This window comes from Schistocerca cancellata, chromosome 3 (assembly GCF_023864275.1).
Source record: "Schistocerca cancellata isolate TAMUIC-IGC-003103 chromosome 3, iqSchCanc2.1, whole genome shotgun sequence".
NCBI lineage: Eukaryota > Metazoa > Arthropoda > Insecta > Orthoptera > Acrididae > Schistocerca > Schistocerca cancellata.
The window spans coordinates 11686827-11711926 of NC_064628.1; the positions used below are offsets into that span (position 1 = coordinate 11686827).

Below are 25100 nucleotides of genomic sequence, written 5' to 3' on the forward strand. Positions count from 1 at the left end.
CATAAAAATATAAAAACATGAAACAAACAAAATTATATAAAAATTCTTATGTTAAAGAATAGGCAATACAAAAGACCATAAAACAAATTATTGGCGCGGTAGCTGTTTCATACACACACACACACACACACACTACCACATACAGCACTGCACTACTGAACACAATGACATCATCGGTTGGCACGAACTTCGCAGCAGACTCTAAAACTCCTACACATTACGATAAACTGAGCAGTGAACTATCTAGAACCCTGACGGGTATCGGCCATTGTAAAATTCACTCTGCACAAACAGATGAGAAACACCTGACTGTACAAACAACTTCCTCAAACACGTTTTAGCGTCGGATTTGCAGATATCTCCTGTCCACAGCTCCGGTGTGTCTGTGCAGATGTGATTTGAACCCACAGATTTGAACGATTTCGCTCAAACCTTCAACGCCTACTTCCTGGTTTGCACATATCTCATTTATACACAAATACTCTTCATACGCAGCGATCTATCTGCGCAGATATGATGTGTGCAGTCTTTTGCGCAAACAGAGCGTTGCGTATGAACGGAACTCTGCACCGCTATGTTGGTAACAGTTACTTTCGATTTCGATATGTATCGAAACCAGTGACTGTATCTCAATTGACAATTGAACATGTTTGGTATGCCTGAGCTTGGAATCATATGATTGTATACAAATATTTTACATGTTTATCAATCATGTGAGGTGTAGATAGGGCATTACATGAGATTATGTCAGCGTAAATGACATCGGATAAGTGATAGTTTTTTCTTACTTGTGTTGCCTAGTAAAAAAACATGCATGGTTTACTAAAGAATTTTTTTAGGAGGTTCCGGGGAAAACAGAACATTGAAACAAGAGCTATTTGTCAAACGGACCAGGACACCGGGTTCTGTAGAGAATCAGCAGCTGATTTTAATAAATGTGGCAATGATACTTTAGCTACAGAGTCGCATGCTGAAGGACATTCGTGGAAATGCGACTTGTCAAACTGTGCAGTTTATTTCGTTTTTATGCTCCTGTTTGGAATTTTCGTTATTGTTCCGGCAGTGTATTTACTACACTGTTTCGATATTCTAAATAGCAAAACACCTGCGTATGTTGATATTCCCATTCGAGGCTATCAGCCTCATCGTGCCCAAACGCTGCACCCAAAAAGCAGACCAAAGAATCTACCGGACCCGCCTGCCCCATCCGTAAGTCAATGTTCAGTTGAAAACAGTCTTAAGTTTGACTGTTATCCAGAGGACGGATCCAATGAAGAAGGTTGTCGCAAGAGGGGATGCTGCTGGAAAGCCGTGTCTGATAGAAATATCAACGAAACACGTATTTCTTTGGGGATACCATTCTGCTTTTATCCCCAAAACTATGGTAGTTATAAAATAATCAACAGTACTGAAACTCAAACTGGAGGAGTAGTATTTTTACAGCGTATGTTTCGATCACCATATCCTAATGATGTGCCTGTTCTACGAATTGATGTAAAGCACTGGAAAGAAAATAAACTGCGAATTAAGGTATGTTATGTAAAAGAATTGTATAGCTCAGTACTATAACTAACCCTTGAAGTTTATTTCAATTAAGAAGATAATGTTTCAAGTCAGCTGTTGACTTAATGTGTCGTGTCTTGGTAGCTCATAGGACTGATAAGGGAACTTGAACACTGTCCATGGAGGGAACAGTAGAACATATTATGAGCTCAAACATTGTGACCTATCTTGAACAGAATGTCCTCAATGTTAACCAGCATGGATTCCAACCCAACTCACACTTTTCTCACATGACATACTGAGAGCTTTGGATCAACGCAGTTAGGTAGAAGCAGTATTTCTTTATTTCCGAAAAGCATTTGCCTCAGTACCACTTGTACTCTTATTGTCAAGAGTATGATCATATAGGGTATCAAGTGAAATGTGTGCATGTTATCGTGGGTGGAGAGTCATCATCAGATGTAGAAGTAACTTCAGGTGTGCCCCAGGGAAGTCTATTGGTACCCTTCTGTTCATGTTATGTATTAATGACCTTGCCGACAACATTAATTGTAACCTCAGACTTTTTGCAGATGATGCAGGCATCTACAATGAAGTAGGGTTGAGGCCCCAGTTATGGCCACATTAAGGGCAATTTGAGATACATCACGTTTTTAGTATGGGAAGAAAGTATACAAATTACTTCAAAAAATCATATCTATTGCTTCAAAGTCTACACATTACAACCATGTAAAAACAAATAGGCTATTCTAAGTTATTTAACAAAAGCTGAAAAAAATATTGAAAAATAAATGGCACATTTCCCCAGTTTTGGCCATGTTAACCCTACTTATGCCCAGTTGTTTCCCCACTTATGGCCACTTCATATTATAATAAAACTATGGCTAAAATAATTGTCAATCCATGTGCCAGAAAGTAATTTGTGCTTTATATAAGTATATAAGACAACAGACAACAAACATACATCAAATAGGTAAAAGATACAGAAACTGAATGAACAGAAAAAAAATCATTAGGCAAAATATTGTCCCAGTAATTACTTAAATCAACTTCCACACAAGTTTATTTCTCATGCGTATCAATGGAACCAGGGAACTTTGTTTTTAATGAACGTCCTTCTTGCATCAAGACTGGATCTGGCAGTTTCCCTATAATATCTTCACTTGTCATAGTCGAAACATCATTTTCAATGTATTCGAAACAAGTTTTCTGAGCAGTAGAACTTTTTAGGCACTGAATTTCATATTCAGAGTCGGAAAGCACTTTCAAAATTACAGATACATACTTAAAAATTGCAGGTCTTGTTCTTCTATTTCCTGTTAAACTAAATTTTACCAAAATAAAGTCCCCTACTTTCAAATTCTCACTCGAAGATAGTTTAACATTTTCTGGTATTTCATCTTCACCTCCTCCTACGTAGTCATCTAAAATGCTTCCACTGTCTGTTCATTCTTCTTCCTCGGAAGAACTTGTTGGCCTATCACTTAACTCTTGTCTGTTTCTTGTTTTCCCCTTTTTTTACATGAGATAATGCCAAGTGCTGCTCTTTGGACTTTAACTCCTTCATAGCTTTTCTCTTCCTTTTTTCCTGCTCCTTCTCCTGCTTCTCTTTTTCCTTCAGTTCATGGTATTCCACCCACTTGTCACTAGTCACAACAGTGGGTGTATGTTCTTTCTTTCTCTTTGTGCCTTGTTGTTTGGGTTCTGGACAAGTGATGACACTTTCAAAAACTGTTGCTAATGATTTTGGTGGTGTCACTTGGATACGCACTGAAGATGGACTATGGTTGGATGTTGGAGTACCTGAATTATGTGAAATACTGTTGGGGGTTGTTGATATATCTGCAGGAATAAGACTGTTGGTGGGTGTTGCAGGAATATCTGAATTCTGTAAAATGCTGCTGCGTGTTGAAGATATGTTAGTATTACCAACATTTTGAATGGATGAAGGATTAAGTCTGTCTGTGTTTTGTGAAACATTCTCTGTTTGATTATCTTCAGAGGGAGGCACTATGCTATCTGTCAGAATGTCATTAGTGTTACCACTAGCACCATGCATTTCAATCTCATCAGCTATTTTTCTCCAGAACTTGAAAAGTAATAATGCTTCTTGATTTCCTTCCCACTCATGATTACTTCTCTTGGTTGCTCTAAACTCATCTAGAAGGACAGGATCAATTTGCTTTTCTATGTATGAGAAATGTCTCTGAAGTTCCTCATTTATCTGAACTGTGGTTGAGGCTGGTATACTATGAACAACTATCTTGCTGTAATCTACATTGTTCACATTAAATGGAAACAGACCAGTTGCCCTGAAACCAGCACAAATATTTGCCACCATTTTAGGTTCTGTAATAATTTGTGACAGAACAGAAGGTACATCAGATTTTGAAATTTCAGTGCCATTATTTTCAAAACGCTGTTTCTGAACAATCTTCTTCCACATTTTTTTCGTAGGTCCAAAGACAGCTACATCTAATGGTTGCAAGGTGTGTGTAGAATTGGGATGGAGAGCAACTAGAATGATCTGATTTTCCCTACAATATCTGCTCAAATGAAGTGTCAAATGAGAGCAGTGCCCATCTAAAAATATTACTACAGGTTGGGAAATTTCAGCTTCTTTCAAGAACGGATGAAATACGTTTGTTATATACTCAAAAAACTTTCACCTGTCATCCACCCATTTTCTGTTTTTCCAATGCCCCAGTTTGGAGGAGCTGCTTTCACCAATGATGCTGGAATCCTTGCATATTTGAACAGTGTTATGGGAGGGGAAAATTTTCCAGCAGCATTCACTGCAAACAATGTAGTAATGTTAACTTTGTCAGAGTTACATGACTCATCATAAACATGATGGCCACGAGGACCTATGATTAATTCCCCTTTAGGAGTCAGAAAAAAAAGAAGTTTCATCCAAATTAAAAATTCTATTTGGGTCATTTAACAAAATGGTTCAAATGGCTCTGAGCACTATGGGACTTAACATCTGTGGTCATCAGTCCCCTAGAACTTAGAACTACTTAAACCTAACTAACCTAAGGACATTACACACATCCATGCCAGAGGCAGGATTCGAACCTGCGACCGTAGCAGCCGCGCGGTTCCGGACTGCGCGCCTAGGGTCATTTAACACATCCATGTCATTTAAAGGGATGGATACTTCGTGAAACCAGTTTCTTATTTTCTCTTCTGTAACAGAACCTCTAGCCCTATTGACATATTCTGCATGTTTTTGTGACAGAACCTTGTGTCTCTTAAGAAATCCATAATACTACTTTTTTCCAGGTCGATTGTTAGTAAATGTAGCCTTACAACTTTCCATATCTGCACTCTCAATAAGTTTTTGCACAGATGCACAGAGATTTTCTTTAGTAACTGGAAATCCCATGCTAGAACAGTCCAAAACCCAGTCCACCAATTTTTTCCAATTTGTTCTCCTAAGACAGAATGTGGACCACAGTGCCCTGTAGATTCTTTTGGAGATACACCAGAAATTTTGTTTCTTAATGTTGTTCTTGGAACTTTGTACAACTTGCTTGCAGTAGTAACCTTCATTCCCTCATCAATAGCCTTTAAAGCATCTTTAACTTTGCTGGGAGAATACTGAAACTTCTTATTCTTTGGTTGACTCATTTTTCCTATAAATAATGCACAAAGATGGAGTTAAAGAATGTTGGATATTTGAATAGTGCCTATTGCATATTTTGTATCTTGCAAGCATAGGTAAATTAGTATGATATGCCAAGACAATACTAACAGTGAGGTATATATTGATATAAAAATACCAAAAATATTTTAATAAGCCTATTTAAATAAAATTAGCCTAGTGTAATGTAGGACAGAACGCTAATATTGATGTTTTTGTATCCGTTTTTAGAAGTGGCCAAAACAGGATACATATATGTCTCCACTTATGGCCACATGCATGGCCGTAACACGGAACCAGGGCTAAATATGGATCTGTTAATGGCCACATACTTTTGATAACATGTTTTTAGGCTGAGCGATATAAAACTTAAAAGAAATGAAAATATAATGTCTTATCTTACCTCTGAACAGATTAAGTTTCTTCTGATGTTTTATTTAAACATGTAAAATACAAAAAAACAGATCATGTGTTGCTTAAAGAAAACTTCTGCAAAACCCAGCTTCTGCAACACTGATCATTTCACAAAATGGTGTCTCCAAACAAAAACAGACAAAAGAATGATTATGTAGACAAATGAATAGAGCCTTTCACAAAGTTTATAATAATCTATAGTAGAACTGGCTGGTATTCCAGAGAAGCTTAAAAATTAACCTTTGACATCAAGGTGGCCATAAGTGGGGTAGTGGCCAAAACTAGAGCCTTCACCCTACTATCTGAAAGAAGCTGCACAAATATTCAGTCAGATTTTGATAAGATTTCAAAGTGGTGCAATGATTGGCAACTTGCTTTAAATGTTCAGAAGTGTAAAACTGTGCACTTCATAAAATGAAGAAACATAGTGTCCTAGGAGTATAGGCCTAATATCAGTGAGTCACTGTTGCAAATGGCCTACTTATACAAATATCTGTGTGGAACCCTTTGTAGGGATATGAAATGGAATGATTACATAGGCTCAAATGTGAGTAAAGCAGGCAATAGACTTCAGTTTATTGGTAGAATACTGGGGAAGTTTAATCAGTCTACAAAGGAGATTACTGACAAATCACTCCTGTAACTGTTTCTAGAATATTGATCAAGTGTGTAACACCTGTACCAAATAAGACTAACAGGGGATATTGAGCATACACAAAGAAGAGCAGTACAAGTGGTCACTGGTTTGTTTGATTTGTGGGAGAGAGTCACTGGGATGTTGAAAGAACTCAACTGGCAGACTCTGGACAATAGACATAAACTGTCACTAGAAAGAGTACTAACAAAGCTTTTTAAGAACTCTCTTTAAATGATGACTCTAGGAATATACTACAATCCCCTGTGGAGTGCTCACATACAGATTGTGAGGCTAAGATTAGGATAATTACTGCGTGCACAGAGGCAATCATTCTTCCCGCACTGTGTATGTGAATGGAATGGGAAGAAACCCTAATATCTGGTACAGTGGGACATGCAGAGTATATATGTAAAAGTAGGGGGCTACAAGGAGGTAAAGAGAGGAAAAAACAAAAAAAAGCAGTTAAAAATTGCATTAGACATATCTTTGTGATGGTAGTCACGAAGACAGGTATACATAATGTGTTCACAAAGAAATTAAAATATTTTTATTGAGAAAACAGAAAACTTTTGAGCTTGTAATTCTGTATCTGTCCCTGTTTCCTAAACATCGCCATTTCTTTTCCTACATCCCTCTTCCTTTCCATTCTGCCAGAAGAAGGAGCCACCTGCTCCCAAAGCTTGCCCATTTCCATATCTTCTGTATGTTTTTTCTCCTGCTACCATTTGGCAAGTAGACTTTCATCTACCCATATTATATTAAATTTTCAAGCATTTCTTACTTCCATAGATATAATGTAGTAATGTGTTTGACTTCCATTATAAATGAAATGCCATCACTATCAGTCTTAGTAAATGTGGAACTCATTTGTTGTGCTACAAAGTTGCAGAATTTTTAGAAGCAATATTTATATTGAAGACTTGGTTCTTTATGTGGAAAGTATACAGTTATTTTTTAGCCAAATGTCTTACGTGAAATTTGAATTTCAGGTTTCTGATCCTAACAATATTCGGTATGAACCACCAGTGCCAGAAGTTCCTGCAGAAGAATTACTGTCTGTTGAGCCAAACTACAGGCTGCAGTTTAATGGAGCCACCATTGATGTGTTGCACAAGTGGACCAACAGAACATTGTAACTATGCGACGTTTATAACCGTTCTGTTGCTTGCTTTTTGTTCTTGAGGAGAAGTGGTCCTGATTCACATATCTGTGACTTTTATGTGTCTGATTTTCTGATCATCAAACATGTAAAGTGCAGTGAATTAGCAGTCCATTGGGGGAAAATTTATGAATAGGGGCTGTGCTAATACTTGGTTATTTTATGGAACAATGTTGGCAACACTCCCCTTCAGCTGTGAGGGAAAGCGAAGGGTTGTTTTAACAGCTTGTATTAAGCTACCAATCGGAGAATAGTATGCTTACACTGTGCTTTGTAGTGGGGAATTGAAACTAATCTCTCTTCTTCCACTCACGGTACAAAGACCTACACACAACGTATTTGGAAAAGAAAGCCATGACCAGTAATATTAAGTAGTTTTTGCAGAACTATAAAACCCAGAATCAGATGCTTGAACTCTCATGTCCCTACAACTTCATTTCAAAATTGCAGTGTCATTGAAGAGAAAAAAATGCTGGTGAGCGAACTATAGAAAGTACTGCATAAGTGTAAAATGTGATCAAAAGCATCTACCTTGTGTTCCAGCCTAGTCACAAACTGAGGCTGTGCAATGTATGAATAGAACTAAAGTAAGAAATGTGTGGCAGCTACTTCGCAACTGCTAAGCCTGTCCATTTTGGTGGCAACAGTTTAAAATAAGATCTCATGTCCCAATATTACCACAACCACAGGATATGCTGTATGTTTCAGACATTACCAATTATTTTCCATTTCAATGCTGAAAACACATCACCTCTTCTCGTCACACGTAATTTATCTATAACTTCTCCCACTGTCTCTGTGAAATTCACTTGTTTTTATGTATGTCATGTGGAGAAACAGTAATACGCTGTACATTGCTGATTGTTCATCAGGTGGACTCTGAGAGCTAAGTGTTCAATGGGAGGCCAAGATGTGGTGGGCCCTCTCAGGAATGTAAATGGGATGTGGAGACCAATAGTGGCTTCCATAGGATGGTACTAAGCAATTCTTATGTGGCAATAGCCCAACTTTGCTCCTGCCACTTAATCAGAAATGGTATATTGGAAGTCTTGCCTGAGGAGATTATGGGGGCCACTGGCCAGTGTTACTGTAGCTTCCCTAGTTGTTTCCTGGTAGGGAAAGTTTGGAAACAGGAAAATTCATTAGACAGTGTCTTATGAAGGTCTTGCTTTGGAAAACTGAAAATCCCTACCCAAAGCTGTGCTAGGGCTAGAAGAGCATCATTTCTTGTGGAGGGCCAATATAAGAGAGATTGAGAAGCTTCTTGCAGTCTCCAAACTCCATCACATAAGCAACAGGAAACCTTTTGATTGACTGTTCTTAACATTGCATGATGCTGTCCAGGAAAATGGCTAAGGCGGTAAAAAAAAAAACTCGGATCTTATTCGGCAACCTTTAAAAAGACTCATATGTAGTTACGACCTTGTTTGAAGTATAAAAATTGTAACGTGGCTAAATGTAAAACTGGCTGAATGACTCGTACGGGGGAAATTGTTTCTCGTGGCTCTAATAAATATATGAAAGAAGCCTGGATGCCTTATGCCATCCCACAGTATATTGTGCTATGGTAATGCATGTCCTTTTTATGGTCAGCAGTATCTATTCCTTCAGTTCCAAGGCCTAGTTCTGTCATACACCATCCTCTTGAAGATGCCCCACCATAATCCTAGCTCACAGGCCTCTCACTTGAGCTAAAATCTTCCAGATGTTGTGGTGCATCTGTAGATTCAATCATCATCTCTAAGGCTGTTTCAGTGCTGGTACCCAGTCCTGTGACTTGCCAGCTGTCTTCTTCATTTCAGCATTTCTGCTGCATCCCACATCATTGACAGTCTATCTAGACCTGCCTATTTCATAGCCCCTTTAACTACATTTTGTAACACAAATTCGTGTCATAATATGTACCCAGCTGGTCTATTCCCTGAGTTAATTATGTTCTGTATTATGAATTTTTTACTCACTATCTTGCCGCAGCCTACTGTTACAGTATATTTTAAATGCATTTCATTCCTGTTCCTCCATCGTCCACAGTTTTGCGCCTGTACAGAGCTGCACGCTACATATAGCTTTTCATAAACATTTTCTGATCTCAGGACTCATATAATTCAAAGTCAGCAGCTGCTTATTTTTGTAGGTATTCCTTTATGTCTTGTGCAGTACCTGGCACTATGTCTGTTTTTGTCTATTCCACTTCTTAAGTAATACAGTTCATCCACCACTTAAACAGCCCTGCATTCAAGAGTAAAATTTAGACGTGTACCACGGGTTTATGTGCTACACACACTTTTACCTTAATTTACTTTTTGTTTAGTGTATATTAGGGGCATCAATTAATATACAGTCTGTTTCGTTAAGTACCTAAGTCTAATCCTGTTCACGTATGGCGAGTACTGCTGTGTCATCAGTGAAGGGTATCATCCTGATTTTCTGTCTGTGACAAACAACTCCCTCATTGAGGTAGTCCTTTAATTCCCTAAATTCCTCTTTGTGATAGATACTACGTCTTAGATGTGGCACTTTTATTGGTGGATATTTATGGATTGCAAGTTAAAGCCATTATTCTGTTAAACTTGTTAACCAGTTAATGATTGTATTGAAAGAATGTTGACAGTTTTGACTGGGATCTTCTCTTCCTTCTTTTCCCTAGCATTTATCCATCTAGTATGAGGTCCACTTTTTCAGGATCTGCAAATTTAAATTAGTATTAAACTTTGTGGCCGGATGCCCTTCCTGACACTACAGTCATCAAGATATCTGAAGGGAGGTAATTTTTGTGCTTCATCTGCCTACAGATTGTGGTAGGTTGTTCTGTGTACTATCGTATTTTAACTGTTTGTGTAACGTATTCTCTGAAGCAGAGTTTGAGGTCCAGCACAGCATTTGCCTAAATGAGCATGGGAAACTGTCTAAAAACCACACTCAAGCTGACAGGTGTACCACCCCACAATCATTAATAAGCCATGCAGATTCCACCTGGGTCTGCTATAGCTCCCTTTCTTGAAAGCTAGTGCACTACACATTTCACTGTACAAGCAGGGCTCAGTGTCGACTGGAATACACTTTGAAGTTCTGAAGATAGCAGGGATAAAATACAGAGAGCAAAAGAATATTCACAGCTTATTAAGAAACCAGAATGTAGTTATAGGAGTCAAAGAAGCAGTGATTGAGAAGGTAGTGAGACAAGGTTATATGTAGCTTATCCCCAACATTATACAATCTGTTTGTCGAGCAAACTGTGCGGGAAACCTACAAGAAATTTTGAATGACTTCGAAGAGGAGTTAAATGTAATGGATAGCATATTTAATAGAGGTTATAAGATGAACATCAACAAAAGTAAAGCAAGGGGAATGGAAAGTAGTCATATTAAATCAGACAATGCTGAGTCAGTCAGATTAGGAGTTGGGTTGCTAAAAGTAGTAGAGCAGTTTTGCTATTTGGACTGCAAAATAACTGTTGATGGCTAAAGCAGATAAGATATAAAACACTGACTAGCTATATCAAGAAAAGAATTCCTGAAAAAGAGGAATTTGTTGACACCTAATATTGATCTACATGTTAGGAAGTATTTACTGGAGGTATTTTTCTCAAGTGTAGCCTTGTACAGAAGTGAAACTAGAGCAATGAGCAGTTGGACAAGAAGAGAATAAAAGCTTTTGAAATGTGGTACTAAAGATTAGATGGACAGATTGAGTAACTAATGATGAAATACTGAATCAAATTGCATAAGAAAATTTATGGCACAGTTTGACTACAAGAAGACAGAAATTTATAGGACACACCCTGACATATCAAGGAATCTTCAATTTGATGATGTAGGGAAGTATGTGGGGTAAAAATTGTAGGAGGAGACCAAGGTTTAAGTACGGAAAGCAGATTCAGAAAGAGTAGGTCACAGTTGTTATCTGGAGATGAAGGGGCTTGCACAGGATAGACTGATTTTAAGAACTTCATCAAACCAGTCTGCAGACTGAAGACCACAACAATAACAACAACAAATTCTACGAATGCGTACCAGCTGCCCGTCGGCAGTTGTTCCACTTGAAAATAGCCAAGGAGAGCTCGGTCAAAAGCTCATAGTATTTTAAACTCTTGATGCAGCTGGAGGTCCGAGAACATTTTATTCGATAGGTGTATTCACTGTGCAATAAAAGTTATGACTACCTGTTCTACTTCATTCGCACAAGTGACTCCCTACAGTCAGTGTGCTTGAATATAACTGACAACTGATTGGCTCCAGCCCAGTACTAGACAATGTGGTTAGCACACTACACTTGCACTTGTGAGGACGACAGTTCAAACCCATGCCCACCCATCCTGATTTAGGTTTTCTGTGATTTAGCACCAAGTACAAAAGGAGCTGTACAGAAAATAAATTTTTCTCCATTATACATAACTTAGGGTCCATGATACTTTCACACCTACCCAATGGTCTGTCACTGGAGAAAATAATTTGAGCAACATTAATATTGTTAATAGAAAATTTGGAAATGTACAAGGGTGGTTTCAAAAGTTCTCGAAATCACCACGAGAGTTTAGCGCTAGCGCAATGAGTTGTTCATGTGATATTCATTGGACTGTTGCATGTAAACACGTCCCATGTCAGTGCTCTTGGAAGAGAACTGTGGCGGTGACGTGGCTCTGTTGTTCCCATGTAGTATTTGCAAAGATGGAAAAAAATCGAGATTTGAGTAGTGATTAAGTACTTCGTAAGGAAAGGTATGAAAGCAAAGGACCTTCATGCGGATTTCCAGACTACACTGGGGGACTCTGCTCCTTCATATTCAACTGTTACTAAGTGGAAAAATGAATTTAAATTTGGTCGGGAGAACTTGGATGACGATCCGCGGAGTGATTGCCAAGATGTGTCGCTACTCCAGGAATCATTGCAAAAGTGAACAAAATGGTCATGGATGATCACCGATTGAAAGTGCGTGAAATTGCTCACGTTTGCCAGATGTCATCTGAAAGGGTATATCAAATTTTGGGCGACTCTTGATGCTGGATTAAAAACGCATGAGAATGGACATATTAGAACAATGTTTGGCCCGTTTTGGGAGAAACGAACAAGATTTTTGCACCAGTTTGTGACCACAGATGAAACTTGGGTGCACTACTATACCCCAGAGACAAAACAACAGTCAAAGCAGTGGAAACTTGCTGATTATCTGCCACCAAAAAAAGCAAAGACAATTCCTTTGGTGGGAAAGGTAATGGCATCAGTGTTCTGGGATACGAAGGGGATTCTGTTTGTAGATTATCTCCCTACTCAGCAAACAATAACTGGAGAATACTATGCTAACCTCCTGGACAATTTGCAACAAAAGATACGTGAAAAAAAGGACAGGTTTAGCAAGGAACAAAGTGATCTTCCATCAAGACAATGCATGCCTGCTCACATGTGCCATCACCGTGGCAAAATTACATGAACTAAGGTATGAATTGTTGCGACACCTGCCTTGTTCACTTGATATGGCTCCATCAGCTTCCATCTCTCCCCAAAACTGAAAATTTTTCTATGCGGGCAAAGGTTCACTCCAAATGAAGAATTGATAGCCGGAGTTGACCACTATTTTGCAGGTGTGGAGTAAACTCATTTTCGAGGTGGGATCAAGATTTGGACCAAGTGCATTAATCTGCAAGGAGACTACATTGAAAAATAAAAAAAAAGTTTCAGTGATGTAAGTACTTTTTTTGTATTCCATTCCGAGAGCTTTCCAAACCACCCTCGTAGTACGTCAAAAGAATGTTGAAGATTAATTGGGTGAATTAGATAAGAAGTTTATGGCACAATGTAACTAAAAAAAGGGATTGGTTGATGGAACACACTCTAAGGCAAAGCTGGCCGTGGTGGGCCGAACCCCTCGGTAGCCAGATGGGCGGGCTGCCTGCAGACCAAGGCTCAACCTGTCTCAGCTTTGCTAAACCATTCTTGGAACTGCCTGGTACAGTGTGACATACCACTTAGTATTACAGTATGACATTTTTTGACTTGCACAACTTTGTCAGTTCAGCAGAATCATGGTGTCAGTGCTGTTTATCCTTTGCTATGTGTGTGTGGTATGAAGGACATTCACAGGCCCAGTGACTGTTTGCACAAAAAGAGGTAATCTAGCAACTTGTCGTCACAGTCCTGTAAAACGAATGGGAATGAGAGAAGAGAGGCATGAGAATTCTCAACACCTATTTTGCAGCCACATAATCAACAAGTATTGCAAATGTGCTATGAAATGACATTACAATACCATGCAGAAAGAATTTAAAGATTTAGCTGACAATGAAAGAGCATAACATTCCAGTTATAGACAGACAGGATTCATCGGGGAGCACTTTGTGCTAAATTTGCAGGGATGCAGCACGTGTAGAAATAGGTGGTACGAATAGTAAAATTTCTTAAGCCCCATGCGTTATTCCACTAGTGAAATTGAATGAAGAGTATGGAGATTTTATATAGTACTGCAAAGTACAATGGTTAAATCAAAGGGCATGCCTGGAATGACTTTTTTTTTAATTTAAAATCTGCTATTGTTGAATTTATTAAGAAGAAAGGGAGTGCAGGAACGAAAATTAGAACGCCTGGAATAGATTGCAGACCTCACATTTTAAGTGGACTTGACTGCACCCTGCCTATAGTAAGACTACAAGATGAGAAATGAGTTATTTTTAGTTTTATGAGGATGTGTTTAAAAAGAAAATTGCAATGCAGAATGGAAAAATTGTGACAATAGTAAAGTTCCCTAAGCTCACTTTCATTAAAGAAATCGCAAGGTTTGAAGAATTCATTGTGGCCTTGAAAGAGTTGCAAGGTTAGTTTTCTAAACATTTTGAGGTCACCGTCAGTCTTACATTTGTTTTTGAGCTGTTTTAGAGACTATTTCCTGTTTAAGTTGAAAGAACCACTGTTCTGTTAACTGATTGATCTGCATTAAAACTGCCCAGGAGTCTCCTTTTTTTTTTTTTTTTTCCTCTTGCAGTTTCCGTGTCTTCTTAACAAGGTTGCAAAAGTGCTAAAATATTTTGATCAACCTGTGTGAAAGACTCTTTCTTGGTTATGAAATCAAATAAGTCACGATTACGTGGCAACCTGAGTGTGAAAATCTCTGAAGTTGTCTGCATCTGCCCATATGCTGACAGTTTGTACTAGATAAAAATTATATTATGTTTTCTGTGCACCAAAAATAAATAATACTGAAAATTTGTTTTGTTTGTGATATATGTTATTGAGAAATATGCAATATGAAACCAAGTCATATGCAGTGTGACTGCATTGCCATCTAAATATGGTATGTTCACAGTTACCCCCTCCTTCCACAAAGACAGGATGGCATGGCAGTAGGGGAAGTGTGCAGGTGCCACACCAAACTTGTTAACAGAAATATGATGTACGTGTTATCAAATCAGATTTGTGGTTTGATTGCGGACTTCTTGATAGGGAGAGTGCAGCATGTTATCTTGGATGGAGAGTCATTCGAGAGATATAGAAGTAATTTATTTTGGGGGGAGCGGGGGGAGGGCGTGCCCTAGGGAATTTTGTTGGGATCCATGTTCTTTATATTGTATTTTAATTACTTGGCTGACAATATTAATAGAAATCTCAGACTTTTTGCAGGTGATGCAATTATCTATAATGAAGTACTGTCCAACGAAAGTTGCCCAGAATTCAGTCAGATTTAAATAAGATTTCAAATCATTGCAAGGACTGATAACTTACTTAAATATTCAGAAATGTAAACTATGCACTTCACAAAACAAAACAACACAAAAATTTAACATTATATGAAGTTTTCTTTATGCTTGGCCACAGTCATGCACTATTTTTGAAAGAATAAACTGCCATTTGACTGTATATTAATGTATTTTTCATCTGTACTACTTAGATTTCAGCTTTTATGCCATTATCGAGTACAATGCTAAAAGTCCTTAGACCATTAACATGTCATATCTGGTACTCAGCCCAAAGCAGGTAAATGAGACTAGCATATGCCTTTAAAATGTAACTATTAAAGATTTATCATGTATTTAATTATATATATATATATATCTATAAAGAAAGATGATGAGACTTACCAAACAAAAGTGCTGGCAGGTCGATAGACACACAAACAAACACAAACATACACACAAAATTCTAGCTTTCGCAACCAACGGTTGCCTCGTCAGGAAAGAGGGAAGGAGAGGGAAAGATAAAAGGATTTGGGTTTTAAGGGAGAGGGTAAGGAGTCATTCCAATCCCGGGAGCGGAAAGACTTACCTTAGGGGGAAAAAAGGACGGGTATACACTCGCGCGCACACACACACACATATCCATCCGCATATACACAAACACAAGCAGACATTTGTGTCTGTGTATATGCGGATGGGGTGTGTGTGTGTGTGTGTGTGTGTGTGTGTGTGTGTGTGTGTGTGTGTGTATATATACCTAAAAACAAAGATGATGTGACTTACCAAATGAAAGTGCTGGCAGGTCGACAGACACACAAACGAACACAAACATACACACAAAATTCAAGCTTTCGCAACAAACTGTTGCCTCATCAGGAAAGAGAGAAGGAGAGGGAAAGACGAAAGGATGTGGGTTTTAAGGGAGTGGGTAAGGAGTCATTCCAGTCCTTTTTTCCCCCTAAGGTAAGTCTTTCCGCTCCCGGGACTGGAATGACTCCTTACCCTCTCCCTTAAAACCCACATCCTTTCGTCTTTCCCTCTCCTTCCCTCTTTCCTGATGAGGCAACAGTTTGTTGCGAAAGCTTGAATTTTGTGTGTATGTTTGTGTTCGTTTGTGTATCTGTCGACCTGCCAGCACTTTCATTTGGTAAGTCACATCATCTTTGTTTTTAGATATATTTTTCCTTCGTGGAATGTTTCCTTCTGTTATAACTATATATGTATATATATAATAGTTACGTCTTAAAGACATGTTCTAGTCTTGTTTACCTGCTTTGGGCTGAGTACCAGATATGACATGTTAATAGTCAAAGAACTTTTAGCATTGTACTCGAAAATGGTGCAAAGGCCAAAACATAGTGTGCAGGAAAAAAAATACAGTAATATGCAGCTAAATGGTGGTTTATTCTTCCAAAAAAGTAGTATTTTACAGTTACAGTATGAACAAGTCACAATTGTATCAGTTACTCATACAAATATCTGGTTGTAACAATTTGCAGGGTTATAAAAAGGAATGATCACATAAGCTCAGACTAGAGTAGGTAGTACACTTAGATGGGATACTGGGAAAAATTAAGTTCATAAAAGAGACTGCTTATGACAAGACACTTATGTGAGACATCCTAGAATAGTTCTGAAGTTTGTGGGACTCACACCAAATAGGGGTATCAGGGGATATAGAATGTTTACCAAGAAGGGTAGTATGAATTTTTACATGATTGTCTGGCCTATGGGAGATCATCATGGAGATGCTGAGAAACCTGAACTGGCAAATTCTAGAAAATGTGCACCAATTAACCTGCAGAAACCCATTTACAAATTTTCAAGGACCAGTGTTAAGTAAAGTATGTATGAATATACTACTGCCTTATGTATCGCTCCCCTAGGGATCTTGAGGAAAAGAAGACTGAATTGGTTACAGCATGCACAGACACTTTTCAGCAATCACTCTTACTGCACTCCCTACACAAATGGAAGAAGAAGATGCCCTAACATGTGATATAATTGAAAATATCCTTTGCCTTATACTTCAGAGAGGACTGTAGAATATGTCTGTATATGTTCAAAAGTGCCAAATTGCTGAATATGTGAAACTTTATTTACGAAAACAATCATTCTGACCTAACTTACAGACCTGCATGGATTGCAGTGGTTCAGCTGATTTTAAACAGTTTCTAGTAAAGTCAGCCAGCAAATAGACTTGTCACTATTGCCTATCCACCCATTGGAAATGAAATATAGTTATGTTTCAAACAATGGAAAGTCCAGGATGGAATGAAACAATATTACGAAAAGGATAGTTGCTACTCGCCATATAGCGGAGATGCTGAGTCGCAGATAGCCACAACAAAAAGACTGTCACAAAATAATCTTTTGCCAACAAGGCCTTTGTCAAAAATAGACCACACACACACACACACACACACACACACACACACACACACACACACACACACACACAAATGCAACTCTTTTTGTGTGTGTGTGTGTGTGTGTGTGTGTGTGTGTGTGTGTGTGTGTGTGTCTATTTTTGACAAAGGCTTTGTTGGCTGAAAGCGTATTTTGTGACAGTCTTTTTGTAGTGCCTATCTGCGACTCAGCATCTCCGCTATATAGTGAGTAGCAGCTATGCTTTTCATAATATTGTTATAGTTACCTCTTATATTTGAGCTTTAATGGATTTTTTTTTTTTAATTTTTAAAGATGTACTGTTGTAGAGTCAAATACTTGTGTTTCAGTTTTGCCATGTACAGTTTGGCAGTACAAGTACTACAACAAAGTCTTATCCATTTATCAGTAAGACTACTGGCCAATGTCCGTTGATATATAAATGGTGCAATCAGTAAGAGTGGTTACTAGAGGTATGCTCTGTTTCAAAACATTGTTGTCACTGTATGAATTTTGAGCTTACATATCACATGTTCAGGTTACTAGGTTCAATATATTACTTAGCAATTTTCTTTCAACCTTATTTTTGCTCTCTGCGATACCTGAAATGTAACATATACAACATACCAGTTCACACAGATAAGTAATTGATCAAACAATGGAAACTCCAGGTAGGAATATCAACAATGTAGTAAAAGACAGATTGCTACGTATTGTAAAGAAGACATGTTAAGTTGCAGACAGGTACACTTAAAAGACACACACACAGAGCTTTTGGCCACAGCCTCATCAGTAAAGAGACACCCACAAACACACACCATTCACACATACAAGCAAGCACACCATACACACATGACCGCCAACTCCAGCACCTCAGGCTGAAATGCAACTATCACGTGGGATACAAGCAGAAATGTGGAGGGGGTGGGGAGGGGGAAGGGATAGCAGTGTATGGGTGGGGAGAGAGACGAACAGTGTCTGGTAGAGTGTGAAGGGGCTAGAATGCCAACAGACACAGCGTCAGAAAGTTTTGGGACAGGGAGATGGGGTAAAAGGAGAGGAATGGGGAAAGATGTAGAGCTGCATTGGCAGAGGGCCACAAATAAACAAGATGGGAAGTGAGAATGGGGAGGAGATAACAGGACAAATGGGGTGGAAACTTGGGTGGAGGGTGTGGGGAAAGTGTGTTTCTGTAGGTTGAGGCTGGGATAATTACCGGAGCAGAAAATGTATTGCAATGATAACACCCATCTGCACTGTTCAGAAAAGCTGGTGGTGGAGGGAAGCATCCAGATGGCTCTGGTAGTGAAGCAGCCATTGAAATCAAGTGTGCTATGTTCAGCTGCATGTTGTGACACGGGGTCGTCTACTTTGCTCTTGGCCACAGTTTGGTGGTGGCTGTTCATCCTGGAGAACCACTGGTTGGTAGTCATACGAATAAAGCTGTTCAGTGATTGCAACTGAGTTGGCAAGTTACATGACTGCTTTCACGGGTGGCCCAGACCCTGATGTGGTAGGATAAACTTATGACTGGACCAGAATAGGAAGTGCTGGGAGGGTGGATTGGGTAGGTTTTGCACCTGGGTCTTCCACAGAAATATAATCCTTGTGGCATGGTGTTGGGATTTGGTGTGGCATAGGGATGGACTAGGAGGACTAGGATGTTGTGGAGGTTGGGTGGGTGATGAAAAACCACATCAGGAGGGGTAGAATGTCCCTCATTCCAGGGCGTGATGATAGGTAAGCAAAGCCCTGGCGAAGGATGTGTTTCAGTTGTTCCAGTCTGGGGTGGTACTGGGTGATGAAGGGGACACTCCTTTGTGGGGTGGTGGGAGGATTCCAGGTGTCAGGGGAAATGGCATGGGAGATCTGTTTGTGGGTGAGGTTGGGAGAATAGTGCCTGTCTGTGAAGGCCTTGTTGAGACCCTCAGCATACTGAGCAAGGTAGTTTTTGTCACTGCAGATATGCTGTCCTCAGGTGGGCGGGCTGTATGGGACAGCTTTTTTTTAATGTGAAAGGAATGACAGCAGTCAAAATTCAGGTACTGTTGGTGTTGGTGAGTTTAATGTGGACAGAGGTGTGGACAGAACCATCAGAGAGGAGGAGGTCAACATTTAGGAAGGTGGCACACTGGCTTGAGAAGGACCACGTGAAGTGGGTGGGAGAGAAGGTGTTGAGGTTGTGAAGGAACGAAGATAGGATGTCTTGGCCCTGAGTCCAGATCATGAAGATATCATCAACGAATAAGGATGAACAGCCACCACCAAACTGTGGCCAAGAGCAAAGTAGACCATGCTGTGGCACAACATGCAGCTGAACTTAACACACTTGATTTCAATGGCTGCCTCACTACTGGAGCCATCTGGATCCTTCCCTCCACCACCAGCTTTTCTGAACACCACAGAAGGGAGTTATCAATACAATACATTCTCTGCTCCCGTAATCATCCCAGCCTCAATCTATGGTAACAAACTGTTCCCACACCCTCCACTCAACACAGCAGTTTCCACTCCCTTTGTCCTATCATCTCCTCCCCATTCTCATCTCCCATCTTGTTTATATGCAGCCCTCTGTGAATGCATCCTCCCGTCTTTCCCCATTCCTCTCCTTTTTCCCTAACTCCCTGTCCCAAAACTTCCTGACACTGCATCTGTTGGCATTCTGGTCCCTGCACACTACACCAGACACCGTTTGTCTCTCTCCCCTCCCATGCACTGCTATCCCTTCCTCTTCCCCACCCCCTCCAGATTGCTGCTTGCATCCCACGTGATAGTTGCATTCCAGCCCAAGGTACTGGAGTTGGTGGTCATGTGCGTGAGGTGTGCTTGTTTGTATGTGTGAATGGTGTGTGTGTGTGTGTGTGTGTGTGTGTGTGTGTGTGTCTTTACTGATGAAGGCTGTGGCTGGAAGCTCTATGTATGTGTGTTTTAAGTGTGCCTGTCTACAGCTTAACGTGCCTATTTTATGGTAAGTAGCAATCTATCTGTTCCTAAATTGTTAAGGAATTGATCATGTACACTTTCATGATTTTGAATGAATTCAGCAAAAAGTAAATATTTGAATGGGCGAGACACCTGCTGTTATGACTCGAAATGGCAACAACTGTTATGACTGCCAGTCACAGTCAAACTTCCCTGACAGCCATGTCTAAAATAGTGCAAGACAAAACAGTATTTGGCTATGACCATAACACCATCAATAGTGGCACAAAAATTCCAAACAAAACATGCTCTGCTACCAGTGAAACAGTAAGAATTTAACTTACAGGAGGCAAGGAAGTGGTTGGCAGGGGTAAGAGTGCCACTGTGATCAATCTCGCAATTGTCAGAGTTAATAAAGACTATGGTTTAACTCCACTCAAGCTTTGTATTTATTAATAGGGATAATTCATTTAGACTGTGGATCCACAAAATTTATAAAAGTATAATAACATTTCAAATAAATAATTTAACATGAAATGTTTTCTGCAGTTACTTTATCCAGACATGCAAAACATAACAAACAAGTCTAGGTTTACAGTTTTGAAGAAGTAAGATTACATTGAATAGCACTCAGGTCAAGATTATGTTACAGATGGCCACTAAATAATCTTACACATAAAAGGTATTGAAAACTGTATTATAAAAACTATAATTACTTATCCTCCTTTTTCATTCAGGACAATATCTCAAACTGTATTCCTGGAGTGAGCTGCTGGTTACGAAAATGGGAACACTGTACAATGTCTTATGGAAAAGTAGTAAGCCAGTTGCAAACAGAGCAGCAGGGGTGCAGTGAAGTCAACAAGAAACACCGTCTGAACTTACACTTGCTCACCGAAAGACTGCTGCAGTCGACATTGCAATCCGTGACCAGATCACAGAATTGCATAAAAAAGGCCTACTGCATGACCACTGGAGAAATATTTATCTTGGCTCTACTGGTAATCCACAAGTTCAGCAATTTAAAAAGTTTCTTTCCTGCCCAACTGCTCAACCGCCACCATTTGGCTGGTGCGGCTCTGCTTGCTGCTGGTAGATGCTTGCTGTACTGTCACCAAATAGAGACTCTCCCATCTTATGCTGTCATAATGATCGAGTAGCCTCAGTGTCACCAGTCAGCACTGCCGCATGGCAGTGGCAGACTATTTCTAAATGCACACCATTGTTGATATGAATTAACTGTTGCTTTAGCATAATAACAAAAATAATTAATTTTTGATAATACAGTGTGACTGGATAGATAAGAAACGTACTCACCAAGCAGCTGGAGGAGACCACACATATAAGAGCCAGTGGCTCCTTCTTCCAGCAGAAGGGTTGAAGGGGAAGGGAGGGGGTGAAGGAAAAGGACTGTAGAGGTTTAGCGAAAAGGGCTGGAGTTCAGAAAAGTCACCCAGCACCTCGGGTAAAGGGAAACTTACTGGATGGTATGAGAAGGAAAGACTGATTGTTGGTGACTGCACCAGTTGAGATATGATAACCTGAGATCTTAAAGGTGGAACAGGGTAATACACACAACAGTGATTACTGCTAAAACATTGTGCATGAGTTAATAAGAGTGAAAAGCTAACTCCGTTGTATGTAACAGAGGAGGGAGGGGGATGGCGAAAAACAGACAGGTCAGGAAATGAAAGATGTAGAAAGCTAAAACGGAGTGAAGAAAGGAGTAGTTACTGTGAAGAAATCCCTGGTGATGGTGAGAACCGAGGATATGTAACTCTAGTTCCCACATGCGGAGTTCTGAGAAACTGGTTTGTGGAGGAAGAATGCAGATGGTGTGTGTGGTGAAACAGGTGCTAAGGTCACAGCTGTCTTACTGTAGAGCACGCTCTGCAACAGGATAGTGTGTGTTGCCAGTACATATGTGGCTCTGTTATGAATCCAGTGCCACTTTCCTTCATGTTGATCTCATCCTCACTGGAAGGCCTGCAGCACACTTCTGTCCACATTAAAACTACTAACAAACAACAGTACATACATTTGGACAGTTCCCATACTTTCCATGTCAAACGTTCCCTCCTGTACAGCCTGGGCATTCGGGGCAAATGTATTTGTTTGGATGCAGACTCTTTACAGTCTCCCTTATTGGATGTAATTACTCATCCAGCCTAGTGCTGTGACCTCAGTGCCTGATCCACCACACACACCATCTGGGCTCTTTCTCCAGACACCAGTTTCTCACAACTATGCAGGTGGGAACTACCACTACAACATGTCCATGGTTCTTGCAACCTACCTGGCCTTAATTTACATTAATTTTTTCTGTCTCAGCATTTCTTCACAATAACTACTCCTTTCTTCACTCTGTTTTAGTTTTCTACATTTTTAATTTTCTGACCTGTCTAGTTTCCTCTGCCCCCTCCCTTCTCTGTGGCATACAGTGCACTTAGCACTTCACTCTTATTAACTCCTACACAATGTTTTAGCAGTAATCTCTGTTGTGCGTATTACCCTGTTCCACCTTTAAGCTCTCAGGTTTCCAAATCTCAATTGGTGCAGCCCCCCCCCCCCCCCCAACAATCAGTCTTTTTTTTCTCATCCTGTCTGTAAGTCTCCACTGACCTGTGGTTCCGGGTGACGTTCCCGAACTCTAACCCTTTTCCTAGACCTCTTCGGCCCTTTTCCTTCACCCCGCTTCTTTCCCCTTCTGCCGGAAGAAGGAGCTACTGGCTTCAAAAGCTTGCACATGTAAAACCCTTTTTTATATGTGTGTTCTCCTGCTGTCACTTGGTGAGTATATTTATTATTTATCCAATTACATTTAACTGCTGCTTTAGGATAGAAATGCAATGCGATATTTCTTTTCTTTTTGTTTAGTAATTAGAATCAAATGCACTCTCCTGTTGCAGACTGAAATTCGGTATAAACACATTGACTTTCGCTGACCAGTTTCTGCAAGCATCAATGCTATTGCCAGGTGGCAGCAGTATGTACGGCCTGGGTGAACACCGTTCGTCTCTGAAACTCTCTACTGATTGGCAGCGATTTACTATGTTCAACCATGACAGAATGCCTCTAGAAAATGTAAGTATATGAGTTAAACTTCATTGTAGATTTACTTTGACTACTTTGTGTGGAATTTTATAATCAGAACTAAGAACAACAAAAACAATCAATTACTGAAAAAAATTAGTTAATAGGATAGATAAAAAAATCTACTCACCAAGCAGTGACAGAACACACGCACAAAATATGAAAGCTTGCCAGTTACAACTGTCTTTAATGTGTGTGTGTTATGTTGTTGCTTGGTGAGTAGATTTTTTTATCTATCCTATTATATATATTTTTTTCAAAACTAGGAACATTAGAGGCAGTCTTTTATACATCACTATATTGTTTCACGTGATTTTATACTTTTGTCATGTTTGTGATGGAGGTAAGTTTCATTTCACGGGATTCATTCGTAGACAAATGTGGACCGGGAGATACATATTAGTGTAACATATTCAGCAATGTGTAACACTATCTTTGCCTTCATTAACTGCATTAGTTATGTGTCGTAGTCTCCATGTGAAGGATTAATGTGCAACAACTTACCTACATGTGAAGACAATTTAGTTTTCTACGCTGGCTGTTATACAATCACTGTTCTTTATATTACAAAATCAGCTGATTTTGACGTGCAGCCATTTTCAAGTGCTACTCTTAGCATCATAATTTTACCATGTCATCCTGTGTGAGTGTTGCAAATTTGCATCAGTCATTTTAATACATAACCACTGTTGTAGTAGGCACAAGTGAGAACAACATTGCATACTCATTAGCACCAGCTAAGGTGGAAAATAGAATTATATTGTGGGCTGTGGCACACGACATGAAAAAATTTGTTAGATGTGAAGGTTCAGAAATTTCATTTAAGTTAATGGACTGGCTATTATGAATTGAATTCCTAAATTTGACTTGATGTAGAAAATTAATATACCTGCTAAGATGAATAGGATCATGGAAAGTTCTGGGTAAAATACAAATAATGGAAGGAGTAAAGGTAACCATGTATCACATAGTTGAGGTACTGAGCAGTTGACAGGCTTATAAAAAAAATAAAAAATAAAATAAAAGACTGATATTATTGCTGAGCTGTTGTACAGTGTGCTTCTAGTTAATTAATAAAACACACTCAGCTACATTGTCCTGACAAAACTACGTAGTCCTAAAATAAAGTTAGTCTCTCTCTCTCTCTCTCTCTCTCTCTCTCTCTACCAGTAGATAGCAATATTGTTAAAACAGAAACATTTGAAAATGTTGTTTATTAGATCAGTTTTCAGCTTCTGATGCCATCACTTGGTAACAACTGGATGTTGCAATTACATTTAAAATAATGTGCTATTTACACAGCTGTTATTGGTACATAGACAGAAGATACATTAAATGATGAGATGTAAGAGTGTTTACAAAGTGAAGTGTTACTTTTTTGGTTATGGGGAAGTCAGTTTGACAGGAAATGGAAAATAAAGTTGAATTTACTATTGTAATCTAAGATTTGCATAACTGAAACAATTTAACCAAGGAAGAGTTGTGTTTACTTATTTAAAGCTAAGCTGACATTCTGTATTCCATATTTATTGATGTCAAGTTTTTCCAGTCATCTTTTCACTGGTTTGATGGGGCCCCATCACAGCTTCCTCTCCTGTGCCATCCTCTTCATCCAATGTCCTCAGTTATTTGTTGGATATATTCTTATCTCTGTCTTTTTCTACACTCCTGGAAATTG

The 25100-nt window shown here is 39.3% G+C and overlaps 1 protein-coding gene across 1 annotated transcript in view; it reads left to right on the forward strand.

Annotated features, from left to right (window-relative positions):
• The first annotated feature begins 634 nt into the window (after positions 1-634).
• Positions 635-25100, forward strand: part of LOC126176785 (lysosomal alpha-glucosidase-like) — a 140715-nt gene continuing 116249 nt past the window's right edge. The window contains exons 1-3 of the mRNA XM_049923957.1: positions 635-1530; positions 7190-7332; positions 23239-23413. Of these exons, the coding sequence (XP_049779914.1) occupies positions 811-1530; positions 7190-7332; positions 23239-23413 (1038 nt within the window). The 5' untranslated portion in view covers positions 635-810. The remainder of the gene's footprint in view (positions 1531-7189; positions 7333-23238; positions 23414-25100) is intronic.